General features: G+C 50.5%; 1 protein-coding gene across 4 annotated transcripts in view; it reads left to right on the plus strand.

Moving 5' to 3' along the window:
• LOC133352006 (rho guanine nucleotide exchange factor TIAM1-like) overlaps positions 1-23,923 on the plus strand; it is a 150,458-nt gene that overhangs the window by 96,914 nt on the left and 29,621 nt on the right. For all 4 annotated transcript variants that reach the window (XM_061567711.1, XM_061567702.1, XM_061567691.1 and 1 more), the window contains 3 exons: positions 451-546; positions 2,001-2,058; positions 5,984-6,063. In XM_061567711.1, coding sequence (XP_061423695.1) covers positions 451-546; positions 2,001-2,058; positions 5,984-6,063 — 234 coding nt within the window. The remainder of the gene's footprint in view (positions 1-450; positions 547-2,000; positions 2,059-5,983; positions 6,064-23,923) is intronic.

The raw sequence follows: 23,923 nt of genomic DNA on the forward strand, positions 1-23,923 counted from the left end.
GTATTTTTTTATCCTCCTCTGCGCACTTCGGCTTGTAATAATGTTGCTATAGTTTTTTGGTCCATATCTTCATTTTTTTTCGTTTTCATCGTAGTCAGTCGTACGCTCGTCTCTGGTGGGTGGTCATCATCAATCGCAATGCTTGGAGATTTTCATCCACTTGAGAGTCGTCCGTCGTTGACCAAGACAACAAAGAAAACTCTTTACCGAAAAATATCATCGTCACCGATCGCGTTCGCGACATGAGCACTGACATGCGTGGCGTGTACAAGGGACTATGCTAGTGAGCAGGCCCTTGAGCTTTTGTGAGCGGCACCACTTGCCGCCAAGGAGCGTTCCCGCCCGCCCGCGCAAGACTATGTGTCGCCACGCCAGCGCGCTGCTCATCGCTGCTCGTCGCTCATGCCGTCCCTCTGTTTCGTCGCGCTTTGCTTTTGCGGGCGTGCGCAGAAAAAGGGGCTGGACCCGTCTCGACACACCCTGTGCATGCGCTCCGAGGACGGGAACGCCTTCTACCCCGATCCAGACGATTGCATCCTGCACGAGGTAAACTCCCGCTCGGCCACTCCCCGGTTCTCCCTGACGTGTTCACCTGCAGGCATCTTCGCTCGCTTTGCTTGGGGGAGATTCGCTCGCTAAAAGCGCCGTCCGGGAATTGCGCCTGCCAGCCACGTCCCGCGTCGTGGGCTGCCATTTGCGCACTTCTCTTAACGGCAACAGGGCCGCAGGGACCGCGAGGGTTATAGACCGATGCGCCATTGCGCGCCGTCTTCGCCGAGATTTGCATCCAAGTACGGAGTGCGCCAGCCCCGTTGTCAGCCAGTTTAAGCGAGATTTTCAACTTGACGGCACAGCCTTGCCGCAGTCGCTCGCTCAACGCCACTGCTGGCAGAGAAGGGCTTGTACCAGAGGGAGGTCTGGAGAGCGCCTCTAAGGGGTCACTTTGCCTGCTGGCCAGAAGTCTTGGAGAATGTGGGAGTACTCGCATTTTACCCCAGCATGCCAATTGACTATTCCAAGCTACTTTGGTGGAATAGCAGTCGACTATTTTCTTAACCATGTCTGATCGGCAGCAATGTGTAGCCAGTACACTCTTTTTGCCACCTTTGTCCAGTACTGATATTTAGACATCGCAACAGATTGAGTCGATGTAGTGAAGGTTCAGGATAGGTTCGGATTTCGCTAATCACTGATGTTATCCTTTGCTGGGATTCCAGCTGCGTGCGGTGTGTGTGATGTAATCCGTCACGGCAGTGCATACATATATACAAATGTGCACACACAATGTTAGGAAACTGTTAAGAGGGAAGGTTAAATGCACCGTGAACGTGTCTGTACAAACAAGCTTGTGTGTACACACGTGGCGTGCATCAGCTGGTGACTTTGCCCAATATGCAAATGACGAGAGAAACCCATCATAACAGAAAGAGAGTGAAGACCAGAAAACCATACATTTCACATAACACACAAAAACCGTTGTCCACAGTTGCCCATCTCTTCCGTATCACTGCTGCTCCCAGTCAGTCACATTTGCTAAAATTAATTTCGACGGTGACCCAAGACAAGACGACCATTGGAACCGCTGATTGTGTTCTGCATAATGCATTAAGGCCAAACCGATTTGGCATCATCAGGCTTTTCGGAGAGCTGTGCTTGCAAGGGGTTACACTGGCGCACAATGCCAGCATCATGGTCCTCAGTGACAGTAGCATTTTCAGGGCTGCCAATAATGTCTTGTCGAGCAACTCAACTTTTGTCAAAGCTTTGTCCTTCTGTATTGACAAAGCGTCATGAAAACTATACTTACCCATTGCTTCTTCAGATAAAGTGCTCTGATAATGCCACAAAGTTTCTACCTTTTTTTTTCTTGGATTCGCAAATAACCATCCCGGTTCCGTGAGATTGTATTGATTTTGTTTTAATGGCTGGGCTATTGTAAATGTGATAAAAGGTCTAATTTTCGTGTGGCTTCTTCTTTTGTGTTCGCTTTCCTATTTCAGTTCTACAGTAAAATTGAAGTTCAGGCCAAGGGTGATGCAAGCCCTTCTGCAGTCGACGGTAAGACAGCATCTCTCCTCGAACGTTCACAGATGCGCTCCAGCGCCCTGCACATCTTCGTTACAGTCTGGGGTCAAGCGCGTGCGTAAGCAGCCTTGTCCCGCACCCCCTTTTTCATAAAGAGGCCGACTTTGTTTTGAGGCCGTAGCTCAAGTTAATGATGCTGTTGTGTGTGGCGGCTAATGTGTCGCAGAGAATCCTTAATGCCTCTCTGGGCCGGACCCGAGGAGTGCAGATTCTAATCGGGGTCGGCAAGCCCGGATGTCTCGTTTATTTCCTTCCTATCTGTGATTGGCCCGCGCTCGGGTGAGCGATCGATGCAGATTTTTGGGCCGCGCGGCCAATAGAATGGCGGCTTGAAAAGTGCATTAGGCATGAATCTTGACTTTCACCTTTGATCTTGGCTGTGGCTGTCACATAACTCGAAACGTGTGTGTGTATAATTCGATGCCCGATTGATGTCAGGGGAAATCAATGCAGTTTTGATTAAAGCACATGTACATTTGTTCACCGGTTGAAGCTCCTAGAACCACCCTCCGTTTTCAGTGACCATATGTTCCAGCATATGCGTTGGACATTGATCGATGGCGTGCCTCTTTTTTGACCCATAATGTCACGCCGCATTTTAGGTGGCCTGAATTTTTCCCGTGCCCATATCACCCGGAATGCACCCATCTCGTCAGCTCACGGAAGCTAAGCAGTGTTGAATCCGGATAGCGCTTGTATGCGCGACCCACCATGCGCAAACAGGTTGTCGTAGGGCTGTAAGTTCTGTGTAGTGGGCAGTACTGTTCCTATTCTGGGCCTCCCCTAGGTAAAAAAAAAAGTCACGTAGAAGGGAAATAATAACATAATATTAATATAAAATAATAAAAAAACAAGAATATGAATCCCTGTAGTCACGAAAGCTTTAAATCAAGTACTGTTCCTCTTTGCTTCCACATCTGTGCTCCCTCCACCTGCCTTCACTAAACCGTACTGTTTCGATTTAAAGCTTTCGTGACTGCAGGGATTCATCTTCTTGGTTCTTTCGGTAAAGTCACGTAGAAGGGAAGTAATAAAATAATAAAAATAAAACATAATAAAACAATTCTCACGACGTTTCGGCCACAACGCAAGCAGCCGTCCTCAGGTGAGGATGGCTGCTTGCGTTGTGGCTTGCGTTGTGGCCGCAACGTCGTGAGAATTGTTTTATTATGTTTTATTTTTATTATTTTATTACTTCCCTTCTACGTGACTTTACCGAAAGAACCAAGAAGATAAACCGTACTGATGAGCGTGGTGAAGTATGGTCAAATAACCCCCGTGATCCGTGCATCGTGGGGAGGTTCTTATCCAGCAGTGGATTGACAAAAGGGCCGCACGGCTACGTTGCACGCATTTTCAGTGTTCATGAATAATAATTTTGAATCGTAATTTATATATCTATCAATCCGCCGCTCGATGAGGGCTTTACCACGCCAATGTCGGTCATGGGTGTTGTTTGACCACACTGCGCCACTCTGGGCAGTGCGAGTTGATGAAAGGTCGTGATTTTAAAAAGAAAATATCCCTGTGTACTTCCTCGTTGTCCCGGGGGCAATGGAATCACTCAAGAGATGTCATTTCAATCTGGCACACTCCATATTGCTCAACGCGAGTGAGTGAGTGAGTGAGCGAGTGAGCGGGTGAGTGAGTGAGTGGGTGAGCGAGCGAGTGAGGGGGTGAGCGAGCGAGCGAGTGAGGGGGTGAGCGAGCGAGTGAGGGGGTGAGCGAGCGAGCGAGTGAGGGGGTGAGCGAGCGAGCGAGTGAGGGGGTGAGCGAGCGAGCGAGTGAGGGGGTGAGCGAGCGAGTGAGGGGGTGAGCGAGCGAGCAAGTGAGTGGGTGAGGGGGTGAGCGAGCGAGCGAGTGAGTGGGTGAGCGAGCGAGTGAGCGAGTGGCTGGGTGAGTGGGTGAGCGAGTGAGTGAGCGAGCCAAATTGCGAAAATTATTGTGGTTTTTGTATTTTGGGGAATTTCCCAATGGTGTGTCATCGTCAAACATCATCATCACGATCCATGGGCAGATAGCCCTGTAGGTGTCCACCGCACACTGTGATTTGTTCCCACTTTCCTCGGTCTTGTTGTCAATATGCTCAAGTCGTGGCCACATATTTCTGGCCCCAATCTCTTGTGATGTCGTCGTCAGGCCATTCTCTGTTTAAGTCTAATGGTTTGTACCCAGCGTTTTAACGTCTCCTCAAGCCATGTGTGCACCTGCTATCTTACTTAAGCTTTTTTTGCAACCAACGTCTTCGGCACAGTCTTGCCAGAAAATCTTTTTTTTTGTTTGTTAGCGGAGTTTTCAATAGGGAAGGGGTTTATTAATTTTACAAAAAACACTTTTGCCCGAGCCCCACAACAACAAAGAATGTTTTTTTTTTTTACAAAAAAAAGGGAGTGATTCTGCATTGGATGCTTTGTGTGCTGGAGAGCGGTGGCTCCATTACGGGGTTCTCAATAGAGGCACGCTCAAATCGAGGCACTTGAAATAATTTGAACAGTGAGCCCGATTCCCCCGGAGCAGCTGTGTCCCCGTCGGGATTAGCGGAGACGCAGGCGGGGGACGGGGGAGCGACGCTGTGACTGAAACGCCGCGTGTGCTGTGGTGTTGGCCAGCGCAGTGGCTCCTTTGGTGCCGAATAACCCCCACTTACTGCCCCGCGCGCTGCAGATGCCCCACCGCCCTTCATTGTGCATGTGTCGGGTGCAAAGAAACGCGCACAAGGGTGGCTTCATTGTGCGGGATTTATTCTCTCGGATTTTCATTGGCAGCACGCAGACCAGTCGTGCGTGTGTGCGCGTATGCAGCGATTACGTGGGGAGTGTAGCGGTTAGCGCGCTGCGCTACGAACCCGGCGATCCGGGTTCGATTCCCGCTCACGGCCGATGCCAGTGACGATTATCTGAACCGGTCCTAGGCCTCCCCTAGGTCGACTCAGCCTCAAATTAGTACCTGGTTTCGACGTGTAAACATCGTCACTGGGCGAGGCATGGTGCTGGCCACCCACCCCCTCGTGTACCGTCCCGGCCTTCATAGGTGCTCGCTAATAGCACTTGCCCCTACAGTCTGTTAAGTTTATACGGGGGATATTTGTCTTTGTTGGCAGCAATTATGACACAGGGCTGACTTGATGAAACAAAATCTCCTCTTTTATATCTCGCAGATCTGAGCTCCTCAATATTCCGTTGAAACATTAATTCTACCTGCATGCGCCTCCGTAGAGTGGGAGATGGGATTACCGGGAGGGAGGGAGGGCACGAATAATTATTGCAAGTTGTCGTTGGGGCCCGCTTTCTGCATCGCGTCTCTCACCTCTCGTCATTTCCCTTTGCCCGCCATCCATACTCTGGACACAGTTCTGGGAGCATAGGGTTACGCTATCCTTGGGAAAGTGCACTTAGGCCTGCATCGGTTGTCACGCTATGTCACGCCTAATTCCACACATCAGGGAAGAGCACTGGAGCCTGTGGCGTGATAACCACGTGGCCGTCCAAGTGAGCAAGTGCTGCTCATCGTATAGCATTGCTACCGATCGAAGTGCACACCATGCTGGAAATATCGTGATGAATGATATCGTGGTATTGGAGAGCTACACTGTTTTCCCATGTGGTTTTAAGCAAATGGTTGTGGTAGGTTTGTGACCAACATTCGTGTCACTTTATTGACACCGGGCATGAGTTTGTGGTGCATCTTATAAATCCGGGTGGCGTATTATTACGCAACGAACAAAAAACCGAGACTTGTACAGATTTCCCAGGACAGCGACTGTCTCAAACTTTCCTGGCAAAATCAGGACAGGTGGCAACCCCCGCTCTTGGATGCCCGCATGGATCGCTCGCTTGGCAGAGCGCACCCTGGCATCAGCTTTGCCCACAAGCTGTGTGTGTGTGTGTGTCGGCGGCAGGGGCTGGCAGCTGTGGAGACGATGCTGTGGATGGAGCCTGTCTTGGTAGGCCGCCAGATGGAGGGGCGACGTCCCAAGCGGTGAGTCTGCGTGGCCGGTGTTGTCACGGGTTTGTTGTCTCACCCCCGTGGCTGTTCAGCGCTGCGGACGTGTTTACCCTGTGCACATCCTAGGCCCAAATATATTCCTCTCTTTCTTTCGCCTGTTATACCGTTGTCTCTTTTTTTTCACCCCATCTCTCTGAAAAAGAAAAGACCTCGTTTGACCCAGTCTTGCCCTCAACGTGCACGTCTCCCGTAGCTGCGCGTCATCCTGAGATAAGGTGAAATATAGGGACCCCGCTTGACAACACGTCAGAGTGTATTCACCTGAGGTCGGCTATTAAAGGGGGGCCAGAATCAAGACGATAAAATCAAGAGGTGAGTGAGAGCAGGGAGAATTGCTTTTGAAAATGTGAATTATGATACGCAATATGCGAATGTCCCTATGAGAGGCAAGGTTTTTCAATCGTTTAAAAGTACCTACTGTGACGTGTGGATCAGAAACATGGATGCTGACAAACAAAATATATAATGAACGCTGTGTGTGTGTGTTCAAGAAGCGTGGAGGGCAGGCCACGCTTGGAATGAGACTTGAAATACAATGAGGAACCCGTGCATCGGTGAATAACATAACATTTGAGACGTCAATTTGACTTGAGAGGAGTTGGCTTGGGCCTAGGGATGATGTCCAATGGACGAGATTGGCGACCGAGCGGGGGCCAAAGAAGCGAACGCTCCTGAGATCTCAACCACCGCGGGGAGATGGAGCGATAAGATCAGCTCGTATGCAGAAGCGGGATGGATCGTGGGTTCATGGTCATTGGCAACATCACAGGGGAGGCCTTTACCCAGCAGCGGGATATGCAATGTCTGGTGGTGGTGATGATGGCTCCATATTGTACCGTTTGGTCAATGGAGGAAAAACGCTCATGGTGTTTTTTTTCTTCTTCATTGACATTGAGCAGTTGGTCCACCTTGCACATAAGCCAAGGACGAATGCATCTGGACCTGTGCCTGTCCACCCCATTTGCTGATGTGGTTATCTCGCCCCGAGTTCCCCCGGCGACTGGTTTTAAAATCGATAAATTGGTCGGATGTAGCAAAGACCCCGCTGTGGAAGTTGGGGCTGCTGCATTCACTTTACATCCAAGTCAAGTATTGCACCAGCTTGTACTGTCTTTGAACCGTTCCCGAAAGTTGAAGAGAGAGCTGCACGCAGCTCTGCCACCTCAATGAGTGCGTCGGCGATGCTCATGTATACAAATATACACAACCCTTAGCCACTCGCAGAAAATTCCTTATTCCTATGGCAGGGCTAGAACTGCAGCGGTGATGCATTGGTGATGACCCCAGCAACCTGAATTTGATTCCAAGCCACGCTTGATGACCCGCACTGGAGCCGGCGTGTTGAAGCGTGGTCCAGCAGCAACCTCCATGACAGAGCTGATGTGGTGAGGCCGTCATCCAGCAGTGGACTTGTCAAAGAATATTAATTGTTTAGTACATTTGGTACTCGCACAATTCTCATAGCGCAAGGCTATCGGAAGGCACTATGTCTACCGCATCTCCAATTAGCATGGTTCGCGACGTACCGTGGGAAAAAAGTTCTGCAGACGTACGTACGTGTCACAGACACGTACGTACGTGTCACAGACACGTACGTACGTGTCACAGACACGTACGTACGTGTCACAGACACGTACGTACGTGTCACAGACACGTACGTACGTGTCACAGACACGTACGTACGTGTCACAGACACGTACGTACGTGTCACAGACACGGTCTGCAGCAGTTTGACAGTCGGGGGCGATGAGGCCATGTGTCACCCCCAATTTCGTCAAAATGTGCGATGTCATTTGCCAAATTTGGATCTCAACTCCGGCACATGATGGCCTACCCCAATTCGAATGACTTCAGGGGATCTGTAACGTCCACTGGGAAGCTGACGGCACGCAGTTATCTTGCGGTTAATACACACTACCGCGGCAACAGTTATCTTACGGTTAATACAAACTACCGTGGCACCAGGCAGGGCAGCCCTCCGGATTTGAACTTCTGCAACAAACGGCGAACGTGCTGCCGCTTGACTGCGTCACCGACGGCGGTGGGGAGAGGGGGGGGCGGGAGTGAAATCTGTCGGGGAAAATCTCTGTGACCCTTCCCCACGAGTTGATGTCTATTTTATTCACAATGGACCGCATTGGCGCAGTGCATTATTCCGCGTGAATTTTGTGCACGTAGACACGTGCATAATTTATTGGTCTCCATCGCAGGGCTCACCCGCCCTCCTGTAAGTGAGCGCTGCCTGCAAGGCCTTTGCAGTGCACGATTCTCTGGATGAGCCCCCCCCCCACCTCCCCCCCGCAGAGATAAAGGTCCCCCGTGTGGTACGTTAACAGATTGTCGGGGCAAGTGCGCCGCATACGCACAGTTGTACGCACAGGACGCACAGTGGTTAAAGTCGGGGGGCGGTGTTCGGTCGTTTCGTATCCCAGTGAGAAGGAAAAGGACGGTTACGACATCGCTGTTGAGGGGCGATATCCGAACCCGCTCCGAGACAACACCCGCCTTCACCAACCCGCACTGACCAACGTGGTGCAGTATAGTCAAACAATCCCCCCTTGATTGGCATGGCATGGGGGGAGACCTTCATCCAGCAGTGAATTGACAGCGCGATTTACAACCAGAGAACAAGTGCGATCGAATAGGATAGAATGTGCTTTTTACACGCACTGCGATACATTGTACGGTATAACAATAGGTTTTACCCTTTCTGGCAATAAAACAGGTGCTAAAACAGAATACTTTTGCAAGGAATCCTGTCTGCATTAACCACACGTACTTGTGGTGAACATGCAAACAAAAAACAATGCTATGATAATATATGTCCCATACTTTGTACAGTATTTTACTAAACGTCATCTGCCCTGGAATACTTTACGTAAGCCACAAGTATGTTTAAAATCCGCAACGATACCGTTTACGCAATATGTTTTTTTCTGATCGTACTGGCACGCTGAAACAATCCCCTCTCGAGGCTGGCAACACGTGCAATGGCGTATCACGCCCGATCAGCGCAACGCTCACTGGAGACGAAGAAACGGACGCACGCGTGCACACAAAGACAAAGATACTATAGCCTTAACAGACTATTGGGGCAAGTGCTTTTCGCGAGCACTTCTGAAGGCCGGCACGGCACACGTGGAGGTGGGTGGCCAGCACCACGCCCGGCCTGCCTTAGTCTCCTCGTGGAAATGTTTATACGTCGCGCCAGGTACTCATTTGAGGCTGAGTCGACCTAGGGGAAGGCACAAGACCGGTTCAGATAATCGTCATTGGTGTCGACCGTGAGCGGGAATCGAACTCGAGTCGCCGGGTTTGTAGCGCAGCAGCGCTAACCACTGCGACACCTCCCTGCCCACGCACGCGTGCGCACACGCGCAATACGACGCGCGCTGCACATTAAACACGGGGCACAGCGTGCGAGTCAACGCTCCGCACGTGCGATTCGCGCGCCGCAGCGTTCCCTGCTTCCCTCGCTCAGCGTTTGCGAGGGTCGCCTGTGGATTGTCTGCATTTTGGGCAGGATGCTGCGTGGTTTTCTTTTCTTGGTCTCGGCTCTGCGCAAGCGTAACCGAAGCCTTAAGAATAATACGCAGCTGCCCCCTTTGGGTAGTGGCGCTCGCCAGATGGGTGAAATCCAGAGAGAACTCCCCCCCCAGAGACGAACCATGAACCCAGGGGGAATTGGCGGCCAAATAAACACCGGCTGCGGTCGAGTTTTTGTCCCATGAATGATAAAGGAGCAGGACTGTAAGAATATCTGTTCCCGCACCTCCCGATTATCACGGTTGGCTACGTACGGTGCGAATGAAGTGTTCTGCACGCATACCGTGGCTCGCAATTGCGCAAGGCTTTGGCATCAGCTGTCAGCGTCCTCCAAATTTTGGAGATCTGTCTGGACCGCACAGCACATTTATGGAGCCCAGTCCGTTTGCGCCATGCACTCGCACTCTTAAAATACATAAGAAGTGTGACTGGTGTCTGTCGAACCGAAACGTTGATGAACCGCCGAGAAAGTAAAAAAATACGGAACTGAAAGTTCACGCTAACGTGTATTGTAAGGGACACACGATGCGTGGATTGTTAATTCGTTTGTCGGAGCGTTTGAAGGGCGGGGAGCATCGTGGCCGATAAAACGCTTCTTCTTCTTGGTTCTATCAGTAAAGTCACGTAGAAGGGAAATAATAAAATAATAAAAATAAACATAGTAAAATACAATTCTCACGACGTTTCGGCCACAACGCAAGCAGCCGTCGTCAGGTGAAGAACAGGTCTGTCGGAAAGACAGCGTCTGAATGAGAGCAGGTCTGTCGGAAAGACAGCGTCTGAATGAACATCACCAGGCTTGGCAGACGCTGTCTTTCCGACAGACCTGTTCTTCACCTGAGGACGGCTGCTTGCGTTGTGGCCGAAACGTTGTGAGAATTGTATTTTAAGTTTTATTTTTATTATTTTATTATTTCCCTTCTACGTGACTTTACCGAAAGAACCAAGAAGATGAATCCCTGCAGTCATGAAAGCTTTAAATTGAAATTCAGTTGGGGCTAATTGAATAGTGGGGCCTACCTGACTAGCTTGGCAACCTGAACAGCGGCGTTCCCTGAGCAGCGGGACTACCTGACGAACTTGGCTACCTGAACAGCGGGGTAAGGTAGCAGTGGGTGGTGAAGAGAGAGGGCTGCCAGCTCGCCACGCATGCATCCCGGTGGAGTGTCCCAGTGATGGAGTGGCCATTCGCCGCTCGGTGCTCTCAGCCGCCACATGTCGGGGCACTTTACTCGTAGATGGTTTGTTTTTGTCTTTATTTTAATTGTTTTCAGATTGTGCTCTCGGTGTCGCATCGCGAGGAGGAGAAGGAGAAGAAGGATTAATTTGAAAGCTGCGTGAAGGAGGGTGCCTCCTCCTGTGATAATGACCGCAGAAGAGATTTTTCACTCGACTTTTTTGTAGTAAAAGAAAACCTTCATGCTTTACACAATTGCGAATGCACTTTATCATATCCTGTACTCTGCGGTGGCACTGCCACGTGAGAGTAAATTCAACGTTCATCATTTTGAGAGCCGAAATTGTAGCCAAATGTGAGTGCAAGACAAAACTTCACGTGCCAGTTTATTTTTGTTCATTCGTTGGTTGACCGGCATGAGACAAGTAACTCGGCACACGTGAGAAGGCCGGGCCAATCGCACGCGGCTGTCCCAGATTAAAACCCAGGGTTCTCGGCGCTCTGACCTCTGAACCACCTGGCCAACCCACTCCGTGAGGCATTTGAAATTTGAATGGATTTTTGCTAAAATTACATTTGCACTGCAGTCGCAACGTGTCTTTTTTCAGTGAGTGGCGCTGTCAAAGACTTGCGATGCCTGGGTTCACCGTCTCGAATAGCCCTCGCCGTTTGACAAAGGTGTTGGGACGTCTTACAGGGTTCCCGAGCGTTTGAAGCTCGGCTAGGATGGGTCGACTATTTTCACCACTTTGTAAAACCCCTTTCAGCGTTGTTTCGCCCATTGATAATGAGCCCAGCGGGGTGGGGGGGAGGAGTGGTGCTCGATGGTTCCGTCCGGCAGTGGCGACCCAACTACAACCGCCGTAACAAATTGCTGAAATAATAATTTTTTACCGTTTTGCTCAACCGAGCTAACAAGCTCCGCGCGATCAAATACTAATTCTGCAGCTTTCGTACACAATATTCATGCCGCTCTGCGCGTGCTTGCTGCGAACCGTTGTGCCTTCCGCTCGAGAGAGCTTGGGAGAATTCCCCCGCGAGAATGTGTATCGGAATAACGTACTCAGGCTGGCCAGGCGTTTCGTAGGAGATGGGAAATGCCCACACTTCACCCCACCGCACGCGACCTTCCGATCGACTAACTGCCTGCCGAGTAACCTTTTCATACTGCTTCGTTGACAGAGCCGGGGGGAGGGGATAAAAAAGAAACCACTCCGGACTTTTGTTTCAACTGCCGCGGCAGGAGATGGAATCAAACTGCCGACCTCTAGATTTGCGAGTGCATCGTGCTAATGGTTCCGCAAAGGCAGCATCCAGAGTGTCTTTAACGCACGGCATTTAATCGGGCTTTGCGGTAACGCACTCTGCAAGTCCAACGCGCCGCCACTAGAAGGGGCAGCCGCTCAGGGCATGCTCTATGGGGAGCCGGTGTTTTCGGAGCTCGCGTTTGCACGCAAGGCACGAGAGCGAGCGAGCGAGATCCACAACGTTTGCCGCTCACGCGCTGGAGGTAATTGCAATAATGGGGCTGCCGAGGCACATCGCTAATTGCCGCTTGCGGATGAGACGCCGAATCTGTGCAGCGTAGCGTTTAGCTCCCCCCCCCCCCCCCCCCCCCCCGCTGTCAGCAGCTGTGACAGCTGGAACAAATCTGCACGTCGCCGTCGCGGCGGTAAGGAGACCTTCAAAGAATTACATCGAGAGCCTCCTACGCGTGGGTATGTTCGCGCAGGTGCGAGCACCTGTCCCGGGAAAACCGCTGCCATTGTCCGCTCTGCGTTGGGCGGAGGAGTCGGAGGAAGAGGGGGACGGGCGGCGGTCGAGGGTTGAGAGGGAAGTTTTTGATTCTCACGAGTCGCCGCTAGGGTTGGCTCACCACCGCGTCCCCACCGTGGGGCTGTCCACTTGGTACGCTCCTCCTCGTCATTAGCTGCTTAGAGCGTGTGATGCTTAAAGTCCCCCGGACTCGCGCTGCTTCTCCGTGTTCAGTCGCTGCTGCTGCTGCTGGCGCTGCCTCTGTTGCGGTTGACGGGCGGCGTTTGTCGCACGGGCTGGCGAGCGTGACTGTGGCTCGTCGCCGGCACTAGCGCGGCGACCGTTGTCCCCGGCATTGATCACAAGGTAAGACGTGTCCCCGGAGTCTCTTCGCGACGGTGATTTTGCTTCTGTCATTTTAATTTTCACTTGCGGTCGGTTCTGCGTAATCTGATTGACAAGAAGAAAATAGTTGTTTGACACTCCCCCCCCCCCCCCCCCTCGTTTGTGATTTGTGTGTTTTTATGGAGCTGGTGTGAAATTACGGTGCGTCCTGCACGTGCAGTGAAACGTCCGGGTTATCCCCGTCTTGACTCGGGCATTGGCGGCAATTCATGTTGAATGCTGCTCTTGTGTGTTTGTGGGCATCGTCGAAGACAAGTGTTCATTAGTAACAAGATTAACCATGCTCCCCCACGTTCACGGTGCTGACGGCCGTTATTGAATAATAATTGGGATTTATTTTTTTATAAGCACAGCGTTTCAAGCTTCTTTTTACACAGCATAATTCAATGGAGACAGGAAACCATTCGAAAGATTACTCAGGCGTGGTGGCCTTGGAGGCAGCGGTAGGGGCGGGTGGGGGGGGGGACTGCTTTGCAGTTTTGTGCCACTCCTTTAGCGGAGGTTGGACGTGGAGGGTAGCGAGGATTGCCAACACCGCCGAGTGCAGCGTGGGGGGCAGGACGGGGGAATGTTCGGAGCGCCTCGAACGGTTCTGCTCTCCAAGAGAAAAGCGGAAGCATTGGGTGCCGAGTAGCAAAATTGTTCCCCCCGTTGCTCAACAGGGAAACTGCAAATGCATCGACGTGTTCCGGAGAACGTTTCTGCGCGTCGTCGGTTTGTGCACGGGCTCTTCGGAAGGGGAGGGGGGGCGGCAGTTATCCTGCCGCGTGACCTCTGAGAGCGTGCGAGCGCTGCGGTGAGCAGCCCGGTTGCGCTCGACTCTGGCTTATCACGGTTTTGTATTTTGCCAGATCCCCCCCCCCCGCCCCTTTAGGTTTGGGTTTTTTTTTGCCCACATGGAACCGCTCCCATGCTGGGACGGGTGATAACCGATACGGCCGAGGGAGGGGGATGTGCGTGTGGGAAGTGTGGATAACTGTGAAAGTTCCACCCATGCGCACAAAACGCAGAACGCACGCGCAAACACTCGCGAAAACACACGCGCGCGCGTTCGCGCACAGGCTCATGCACACCTTTATTCGAACCACCCTCGCGTACGAACACGGGAGGACAACGGAAGCAGCACGTGGCACGCGGCAAACGCACGGGCACGCAAAGACATGCGGACAAACGTAAATACTCGCGCGCGCGCGGACACACACACTCACACGTGGTACGTTAAGCACGCGTTTGTTTGAATCACCGTAATGTGTGAACCTGGGAGAATGCGCGAACCGCATGCTTTACTGCAAAGACAAAGATCCCCCGTATAGCCTTAGCAGGCTGTTGGGGCAAGTGCTTCTAACGAGCATCTAATGAAGGCCCGCACGGCACGCGAGGTGGCCAGCACCACGCCCGTGTGTCTTTGTCCCCCTAGTGGCGATGTTTACACACCGCACCAGGTACTCATTTGAGGCTGAGTTGACCTAGGGGAGGCCGGGGACTGATTCAGATAATCCTCACCGGTGTTGGCTGTGAACGGGAATTGAACGCGGGTTTCGGGATTCATAGCGCAACGCACAAAACCTAAACTTGGCTCCCCACACTGCAAGCGTGCACGCACACGCAAAGACTTACACCGAGCATTCCATTGAGTACGCACTCTTATTTGGATCACCCTACCGTGTGAATATGGAAGCCCCCGTACTCTACACTGCTAACACACACATGCGCATATACACGCACAGTCGGGCTCATGCCTGCACAATACATTGAGCGCAGTACATCACGAACCTGGCAAACTGAAGTTCGATTCCCAGCCACAGCTACCGCAGCCGTTATTGGACCACTTTTACCAACCCGCACTGAGCATTGTGGTGAAGTATGCTCCCCCACGACTGACACGGTGTGCAAGAGGCCTTTATCCAACGGTAGATTGATGAAGGGCTGTAAGGTATTATTAAATCTTGTCAAAGGCAAAGGCCGTAACGACGAGAATATTCAGCAATGGGCCAAACTGAATGTTCTGGCCAGGCTGCGACGTTGGATTGATCACCTTGTGTCAGTACTGACGTCACTCCTTTTAGCAATGAGATTGTAGCGGCCGTATTCTTGTTGCCGCATCGATTCACTTTGCTTGATTTGGTTGGTGTTGTTGTCGTCGTCGCTGCGTCTCAACAACGAAATGCCTCCTCCGTCTCATTTAATTTAACGCAACCGGCACGACGTTTCCTCTTTCGAGCGGACCCGTTGGCAGCCGGTCAACGGCGAGCTGCGCGTCGCTCCTCCACCACGGGCGTTTCTCACCGCGTTTTGAATGCAAGGTGGGAAGACATCACCGCGATTTGGTCGGGGTTTGGGAGTTGCACGCGTCGTATTTTATGATTATTTGCAGCTACTACCGCCAGCTACAGTGCGATTTCAAAAGAGCCCCGTGAAAAAAATTCTGGAAAAATCTATTCGTCTTGATTATTACATTGTTTTCAAAGCTGCCCTGGAAATAGGGCGACCGATATACATTGCGCTAATTAAACATGTCAATAATTACAGTGTAGGCACAGGCCCATAGGCCCCAAGGGCAGCTGTGCTTACATCCAAAGTGTGCTCTTAACAGAAGTTGCCATTTGCCTCTTTTCCCTAACCGGTGCAATGTCAAGGATGTCTTCCTATACCAGAACTGAAATTAAATGCAGTGTGCTTATATCCAGCTGCTAATGTGTGCTTCAGCACGGACCGGATGCGGTAGAACGCCGTGGGGGGGGGGGGGGGGCGTTGGCACTTGCTGTCCTGGCTTGCGCGGCGGCTGCAGTTTTTCCAACAAGTGACAATTTTCGTTTTGCGTGTTTTTTTTTGCTGCTCCTACGAGACGGAAGCTCGGCGGAGATGATTGTCCTCGGAACCGCGGTGGGTTTCGTCGTGACAATGCTGTTCAGCTCGTTGCCCCCCCCCCCTCCTCCCACACCCCACTTACGTGAGTAGGGCAGAGAACCCAACCCACCGTTCCTTTCTCCTGCCCCGTGAGCCATCACCCGGCCTCGGGCTTGTCGTCCGCGGAACATCTGTACCCCGACTCTCTCCCCTTACCCGCTCGTGCTCTGTACCCCGGGGCTGTTTGTTCAATTAAAGATTTAAAAAAACGAAGAGGATCGAACCCGTCGTGACACAGCTGGGTTGTACGGCGCTGTCTTTGGGCGCTCGGCTCGGAGCGTAAGCGGATGGATGTTGTCGTGCCCGGGAGGGCGCTCTCCGCTCGGCGATCGCACTTGCAAGCAGCCCGAGCCAGAGGGGTCAAGGGGCGTTGGGGCGTGCAGTCGCGGAAACCTGAGAGTTTTTGGTGTCACCTTGGGTTCTGCTGTTGTTTTGTTGGTGTGTTTTGTTATTGTTTACTGCCAATTTTATCCAGATTGTGATATCGGTGTCGTCGTGTCATGAGAGGAAGCATCCCTTCAGATCCCTCGCAAAGCTGTGGAACCCTTCGTGTTAGAGAATGGCCCGCACGAGTGAATACACCAGAGCTACCGGTGAGATTCCTTCCAGTGATCCTCTCATCTTACACTCCAATGGAGGAGCAGTACTTTCTGCTATAGAGAGTGACGTCCATTGCACGACTGTCAAACCGGTGGCTTTTTTTGTCAGAGCTGGAATTAATCTGATCCTAATTTTTTACGTGATGATTTTGTCCATGAAATTATTGGTGACCCGGCTGAGACTCTTATCGACTCGTTACTGAGAACCTGATTTTAATCACTGGTGGCTACCTCAATTCAAAACCAAGGTATAGGAACGGTTCCAGCAGAGCACTCTGATCTCTCATCGCCACCCAGCCACCTCAGGATGCGCTGTTGTTAATGGACGTTATCGCCAGGTTGCACTGCTCGCTGAATTAATTTTTTCTGCAATTCAGCGAACCGGAGCATTGAATTCCATTAACTGAAACATTCCATTTAAAAATCGGATGTCCGATTTCTAAGTGAGACCGTCATGCGCTGCCTCACTTACCTTTCTCGTGACAGTGTGGGAAAGCCCTCGTGATGAAACGTTCCTCTCGAAGCACGTTTGATTGCAACGCGACCGTGGCTTAATCCCCGTTTGACGTTAAATGTCCGTGTCGATAGCGTGTGTCTGGCGAGCCGACGCAGTATCTCTCCATGGGAGAACTCCGTGCGGACGCGTGCGAAGCAGTTGCGAGCAGCCGTGTGCGGCTCCGATGGCTCCTCGGCCTTGTTTCACGTTGGCGTACCGTGACCCTGAGAGGTCACAGCAAGAGATTGCCAACGCATCCGCTCCGCGCAGTCTCGGCCCAGTTCTTGATGATGGGCACGTAGGACTGTACTGTCCACGTGTGAAAAAAAAGCTTTGAAAGCTCCGTCCCAATCCTCTGGTGTAAATAAATATTCTGATCCCGACTCGGATGTAATGCTGCCACCCTGGTCTACTTTCCAGAGAAGTGCGTCTGGGAAATGGGATGCAAAAAAACGACCGAGAAGAAGAAGAAAACGTGCACAGATGAGCGAGGCGCCACGTGTGTGAACCCGTGTGAGCTGAATTCAAAGCGCCTGTGATCGGCTGGGTTAGCCCCTGAAGTGGTGGCTGCGCTGTACTTACATATCTTTGGGGGCAACGTGATGTGCATTCAAATCTCGCGTTCTCCGCAGTTTCACTACTGGCGCAGGGACCATCGGCACGCCAAGCCATTCCCGGGACGTTTGATTTATTTTTTTGCAGATGGGAGTCGTAATTTTTAGGAAGCCGTGTTGTTTTCTGTTTCGCCATTTTTTTTCTGCCCTCATCACAGTGATGAACACCCCAAATCCTTCAGCTTGTGCCCACTCCAAATTGGTAAGAATGATTTTTTTTCCAATAATGACGAGTGTTATCGCAATATACCGTTAAATCGGTACGCAGGTAAGCTTTTGTAGATGTGACATTGTGATTAATAAAATCTTAACGTTTCGTTTTTCTGTCATTCCACTGCTGAATGAAGGCCTCTCCACGCTTGCTTGCTCATGAGGGTTGTTAAGAATGACTTCACAATGTCGGTCCATGTGGGTTGGTGAAAGGAGGTGGGCTGGGACCGGTTCGGGTAATCACTCGCCACTCATATTAGCCATGGCCGGTATCAAACTTGAGGTTTGCCTGGTTCGTAACGCAGTGCGCTAACCACTGCACCGCGGCTCCACTCAGTTGTGAAGTTGTACACGTGCGGAAAACCACAGAGACCATCGCTTCAATATGATAATGAGCTCTCAGCCACGGTTGTAATAAGTCACCGTGCTTCAACAAGGTGATGAAGTCCTTTAACAACTCGTGGGCCCTAACACTGCTGTATTCACAAACACGGAGGGAAAACATAAACGTCGTTTAGTCTGCGGGCACTTGCTCTGAAAACCAACGCCAGTTTGTGCCCCGAGGCAACCCGCACCTGTTGAACGTTAATGTTTCTGTAGCTTATTTATTTTTGTAATTTGTGCCGTGATCAACTGGAGGCAATCTGCCCGAGCCGATTTGCGTTGCTCGTGTGATAGAGTTTCTTTTTGGGTTCGATTTCTTTTTCACCCGCTGGTACATGATTTGTTTAGCGCTTATCATTTTGGTGACCCGGGTCGCTCTTGCAAAAAATGAGATGCCACACATCCTAGTTTCTCGTCCTGGCCAACCAAAATAAGCCTCAACTTGAAACACGTCACACGCGGCCGTCAAGCTGACGAGACACAGCCGTGATTAAGCTGCCTCTGTCGAAGATAAATTGTCCCTTGACTGAACTGACACCCCTCCCTCCCATTCCGCTCGCCGAAACGTTTTAGTGAACGAACGAACACGTGGGGCGCACTTGAAGTGGACGGCGAGGGTCCCGGGCATAACTCCCCCTCCCCCCCTCCCGGCTCTCATTCGCTCCAGATAGCGAGTGCGCACGTCTAAACCCCGTGATGCAAAATTGTACGTTTTATTTCTCTCTCGGCTGGGTGGCTGCCCGATGGCTAGCATTTACCGTGAGACGTCTTGTGTCGGGCACCCCTACCCCCCACCACGTACCACGAGAACCAACGGCGCCGTTAATAGCCTTCCCTCCCCGCCAGGGCTCGCCGCTGGTGCCGCCGCTGCTGCTGCTGCTGCTGGGGCCTCTGTGCAGACGAGCCTCTGCGGAATGCCGCTTTTCGTTCCGTATCTCTTTCGCTATTTTTGTTGCCAATTTATTCCAAAATTGTCATATCGCCGTTGGGTCATCATGAGATGCAGAATCCTCTTAGAAAACCACCACTTACCATCGCTCTGAGCTCATAATGCAGTGTTCGCCTGCTGCTGCACCTGTTCCCAGCCCGTTCACTGTTGCTTGAGGTTTTATGAAAGGCACCTTCCTCTATATGAGCTGTAATTATAATTACTATTACCTTCTCGCTTTCCCGTGATGGTGGCTTTATTTGCTCGGTCCGTGTTCGCTTCGTCTCGCTCTTCTCCCACCGTCTCTCCGACCGCTCATTACCTCGTGCTTGTGTTTGGTACAACGTTACCCGTTGCTTTGTTTTGTTTATTCTGCTCACTTTTGATCTCTGCGTATTTTATTTTAGCGTGCACCTCCGATGCGTTTCCCTTCCGATGATGCCCCATTTCCTCGGTGCGCATCGCTCTGATGTTGTTCTTCTTGTGCGCCGACGCACCATTTATCTCCCTTGCCGTGTAACTGGCGAATTGGGATTTTCCAGTGCAACAAAATAAACGTCGAATCGAAACGTCCGCAGCAAGCGACTGGACGACTCCCGAAGGGCTACGTCACCGCCCGAGTGCAGGCTCAGCCTCCTGCTACTCGGCTCCCTCGCCAATATTAATTCTTCTACCATCATGGTCATGAATCTGGGCCACCTCTCCTGCCGTCGTCTTCGTTATCCCGGTGTGATCTGGAACTGTTTTGTTGTTGTGTTTGCTGCCTTGCCCAATCTTAATGAATCGGACTTGTATAATTAATTAATTCATATTACTACTTAGTGATTTGCTTCCTATTTTCTCCATTTTTCACACCGGGCGTGTTTTTTCCTGTTGTTTGCGGTTGTAACTTGCTGACCAACCCATACTGGACATTGTGAAAAAAGCGCTTCATAGCTCATCGGATTCCTCCTGCAGTCTGAATAAAGATTCCGATTGCGATAGTCATTTTGACACAATCTATTCTTGGATGTGGCAATTTGTTCAGGAGCTAGATCCCAATGTCGTCTCCTGCAAGCCACGAGGGAGCTGCAGGAGAGAGAGTTCGTGGTAGCTTTGCGATTCCTCCATTGAAGGGGTGCAGGCTAGAGTGGAGTACTATATCGTTCACATTTGGGGTTGAATGGCCACAACAGGTGGGCTTGTGGCCCACCCCTTAATGTGTTTTCGTGTATCTAATAATGTTCTCCAAGCGAAATGGACGTGTGCTTTTAATACGAACAAGTCCTACGTTATTAATGTCATTTTGCAGCAACTGCAAAAAAGGGAAACCAAAAAGACAACAAGCCGGGGCTGAGAAAGACAATGGTCTCTCAAAGCCTCCTCATGACCACTAAGCTACCCAGCCCTCCTGACCAATAATACAAAAAGACACAGGGCTTGCGTTGTGATCCCCGATTAATATTTTGAGCGGAACAGCGGGGGGTGGGGGAGAGCGAGATAACAATAAATGTGGCCAAATCGTAATCTCTCTCTTTGTTGGCAGCACAAAAAGCCATTGACCTGAAGGTGATGAGCTCCGTATTAATTAGCATTGTAAATAGCCTCATGAATATTAACGCTTGCCCTCGACTCAGCCGCTGATTTATTATTGCCCCTGGAAACATTTAATTTCCTAAAGGCGAGATACATTCGAAAATGCATAAATAGATCAATAATGCTGTAGCGATCAATGATTGCTTTATTATTCCAGACAGGATTATTATGAAAATTAATATGAAGACTTGCGATATGTAGTGGTTTAGCCTTTGTAAATCGTCAACTGAGCACCTTCATTAGAAATGTAATTTTAGTGTATTATTGCAGCACATAATCCAATGCACTACCACCAACAGCAAGGCTGTTTTCCAAAGAACAAATTAACCTCGCAATATAATGCGAAATGTAATTTATCTTCGCAAGAAAGCATATTTCATTAGGGCGCTGCGTTGGGCTGTTTGCCCCAATACCTTTTCACACGGTGTTCAAATGGAACCGGAATAACTTGGAGCATTTAGAGAACATCCCCTTGCAGCTGTAGGGATATATCACTGAAACGGTATGCGAGATCACATTTGGGTTTAGGGACCAACTTGCTGCCCAGCGGGTTTTTGCCTTTCGCATATAATTAATTATCTATAAACTCTCTCCTTACCATAATAGAGGGGTTTTCTTTGGGGGGTAAGGTCACGTAGATATAAATGTGTCGTTTAACCCTCCACCACCCGACACAGCCAATTAGTAAGGGTTGTCGCGTAAACAAAACTATTACTCGTTCAGCACTAATCGGTGTGTTGGAAAGTAAACCCACAGCATTTACAATTCGAGTACTTGTGACATTTTGCCGGTAATTACAACCCGCCTCATCAGGCGACAGCCATAATTGTGGTGAAATCCCCCTGTTTAATGGATAATATTTGTCGCGAAAGCCTACGTGTTAAATCTTTCTTTGTCGACATTCGCCACGACGCCATCATGGCGTTGTTTGTTTTAAAGCAACATTTGTATAAAAAAAAAATGTGACAATGTGGATGCTGCCATGGCAATATGGATACTGAGCATTGGCACATCGGCAGTTAATTTCTCCCCGCGTGACAGTTGAGAGGAAATTGTGCACGTTTCTCAAATTTCACCCTTCCTTGTCCACCCAGCGAACAAAAATGGGGCGTACCACAGTTGGTTAATCGGCAGGTCAAGTGTGGGGGACTAAAGTGCGGATGATCCCATCTCTTCAAGGATGTCTGACCATCTTCTTGGTTCTTTCGGTAAAGTCATGTAGAATGAATTCAGACTCTGTCTTCTCGACAGACCTGTTTCAGACTCTGTCTTCTCGACAGACCTGTTCTTCACCTGAGGACGGCTGCTTGCGTTGTGGCCGAAACGTCGTGAGAATTATTTTATTATGTTGTATTTTTATTATTTTATCATTTCCCTTCTACGTGACTTTACCGAAAGAACCAAGAAGATGAATCCCTGCAGTCACGAAAGCTTTAAATCGAGATGAATGACCAGTGTGGAAGGATAGGCCAAAATACCCTCTTAGAGGGGCTCTGAGTGACCTTTCACGAGCAGTGGAATGAGCAAGCACCATCGCGCTCCCTGCACATTTCTCTTGACCTTTCGTAAGGTGGCGATATGCGTGCGCCTTCCCCGTCGTGTGATGGCTCTCGCCGTCTCAGCCGTGGCGGGGTGCGCGTGAAGCCGCTCGCTGCCGATGCGGACCGGTTCTGAACGCAATTGTTGGCGGAGGGCGGGGTGGGGGGCTTCTCTCGAAGGAGCCGCACCCTTGCACGCAGGTCGTGACGAGTCGCTCCAGCCCAGGGGCAGGCAAAGCGGTGGCGTCGCTCTTTTTTACAGAAGCCCTCGACGGCACTCGTTGACTCGCGTGGGCAAACGCGGTCACGAGCAGACGCTTCTCAGGCTTTCCCCGATTGATGCGGCTGTCTGCCAAAAACAAGGGTTTCCCGCAAATTTGCTGGTGTGGGGTGCGGCGAAAGTGAAACATTTTCACAGCTCCATTGGAACCTCATTTGCCAGTAAAAATATGATAATTGGTTTTTTACCCTTCTATCTGGCAACAAAACTGACATCTTTTTTTTACAAAGAGTCATGTTTACATAGACCACAATACCTGCAGTCATAATGCAAACAAAAAACATAACTCTGATAATGTGCACTGTCCTTGAAGTTGATTGGACCAATCATTTTCGCAGCTAAAATGTGTTCAGTTTTTGTTGTCCTTCGATGAGCACGGTTTGCTTCTGTGCGATGCGAAATAAGTTCTGCATACATACATAAAATGGGAAATTATTTGCGTTTGGTCAACTTTTGGGCAAATCGTCATCCGACAGCCGTTGCTTGTTGGGCAAAAATAATAGAAAGCGTGAAAAAAAATGGCTTCCCGTCGATTTGTCAAATAAATTCTTGGGGGCCTGCGCAGATTGATGGCTACATAATGCGAAACAAAAAGTGACTGCTTTTCTATTTCTCTAAACATGTTCCGTTTTCCTGAATGGCAAGTAATGGCTTCTGACCTCAGCCAGTGCGCGTGCACGCACTGGCGTGGTGGCCTCCTATATGGTTCAATGCCGGTCACAAAGGTTAATTAACGAAGGGATAACAAACACGTTTTGTGATGCATGAAGTGAAGACCTGTCTGTGAGCGTGCATTCAAACGCCCTTCGTGTCGCATTCAACAATGCGCATGCAAATTGCAGCACATGCCAGCGTGCTGCAGTGCATGTGACCTCGATTGAGCCTCACACAAAGTATTTTATCGGGGTGTGGAGCATTTGGCCTTCGTTCCATTCAATTGTACTATTTGTCAAACATTTTCCCTCGGTGGCCCTCATTGTGTTCTTTGGCCCGTCGTGTACAGAGTGTTGGGGGGAGGCGATGTAAATGATCTTGGAAGATATTTTTCACGAGTTTATTTATAACGTGGCGCTCTGCAACCACAGCTTAAGATCTGACGCTGTCACTTGTCTCGGATACTTGCTCAGGTGTCATACGAGATGTTGACCGGCGGTTCAGTATCTCCAGTGTTAAAACGTTTGCTTAGGGTCTTTCTATCCATATTTGGCGTGGGTCCTTTGTTTCCACCCGGTCATATTGTCATCAGCCTTTGACACCCTGACCTTTGTGGTGTACTCCTCTCCCGCATTGTCCCATTTCTCACACACGGCTTCTTCCCAGAGCCACAGACTGTTCAAATAGAATCCCCATCATCGCCTTCACGATGGATTTATCATAATCGTTATCATGGGCCCCATGGCCTTTCCATCGCTGGATGAA

Source organism: Lethenteron reissneri, chromosome 5 (assembly GCF_015708825.2).
Source record: "Lethenteron reissneri isolate LAM-NWPU_2019-01 chromosome 5, ASM1570882v1, whole genome shotgun sequence".
Taxonomy (NCBI): Eukaryota; Metazoa; Chordata; class Hyperoartia; order Petromyzontiformes; family Petromyzontidae; genus Lethenteron; species Lethenteron reissneri.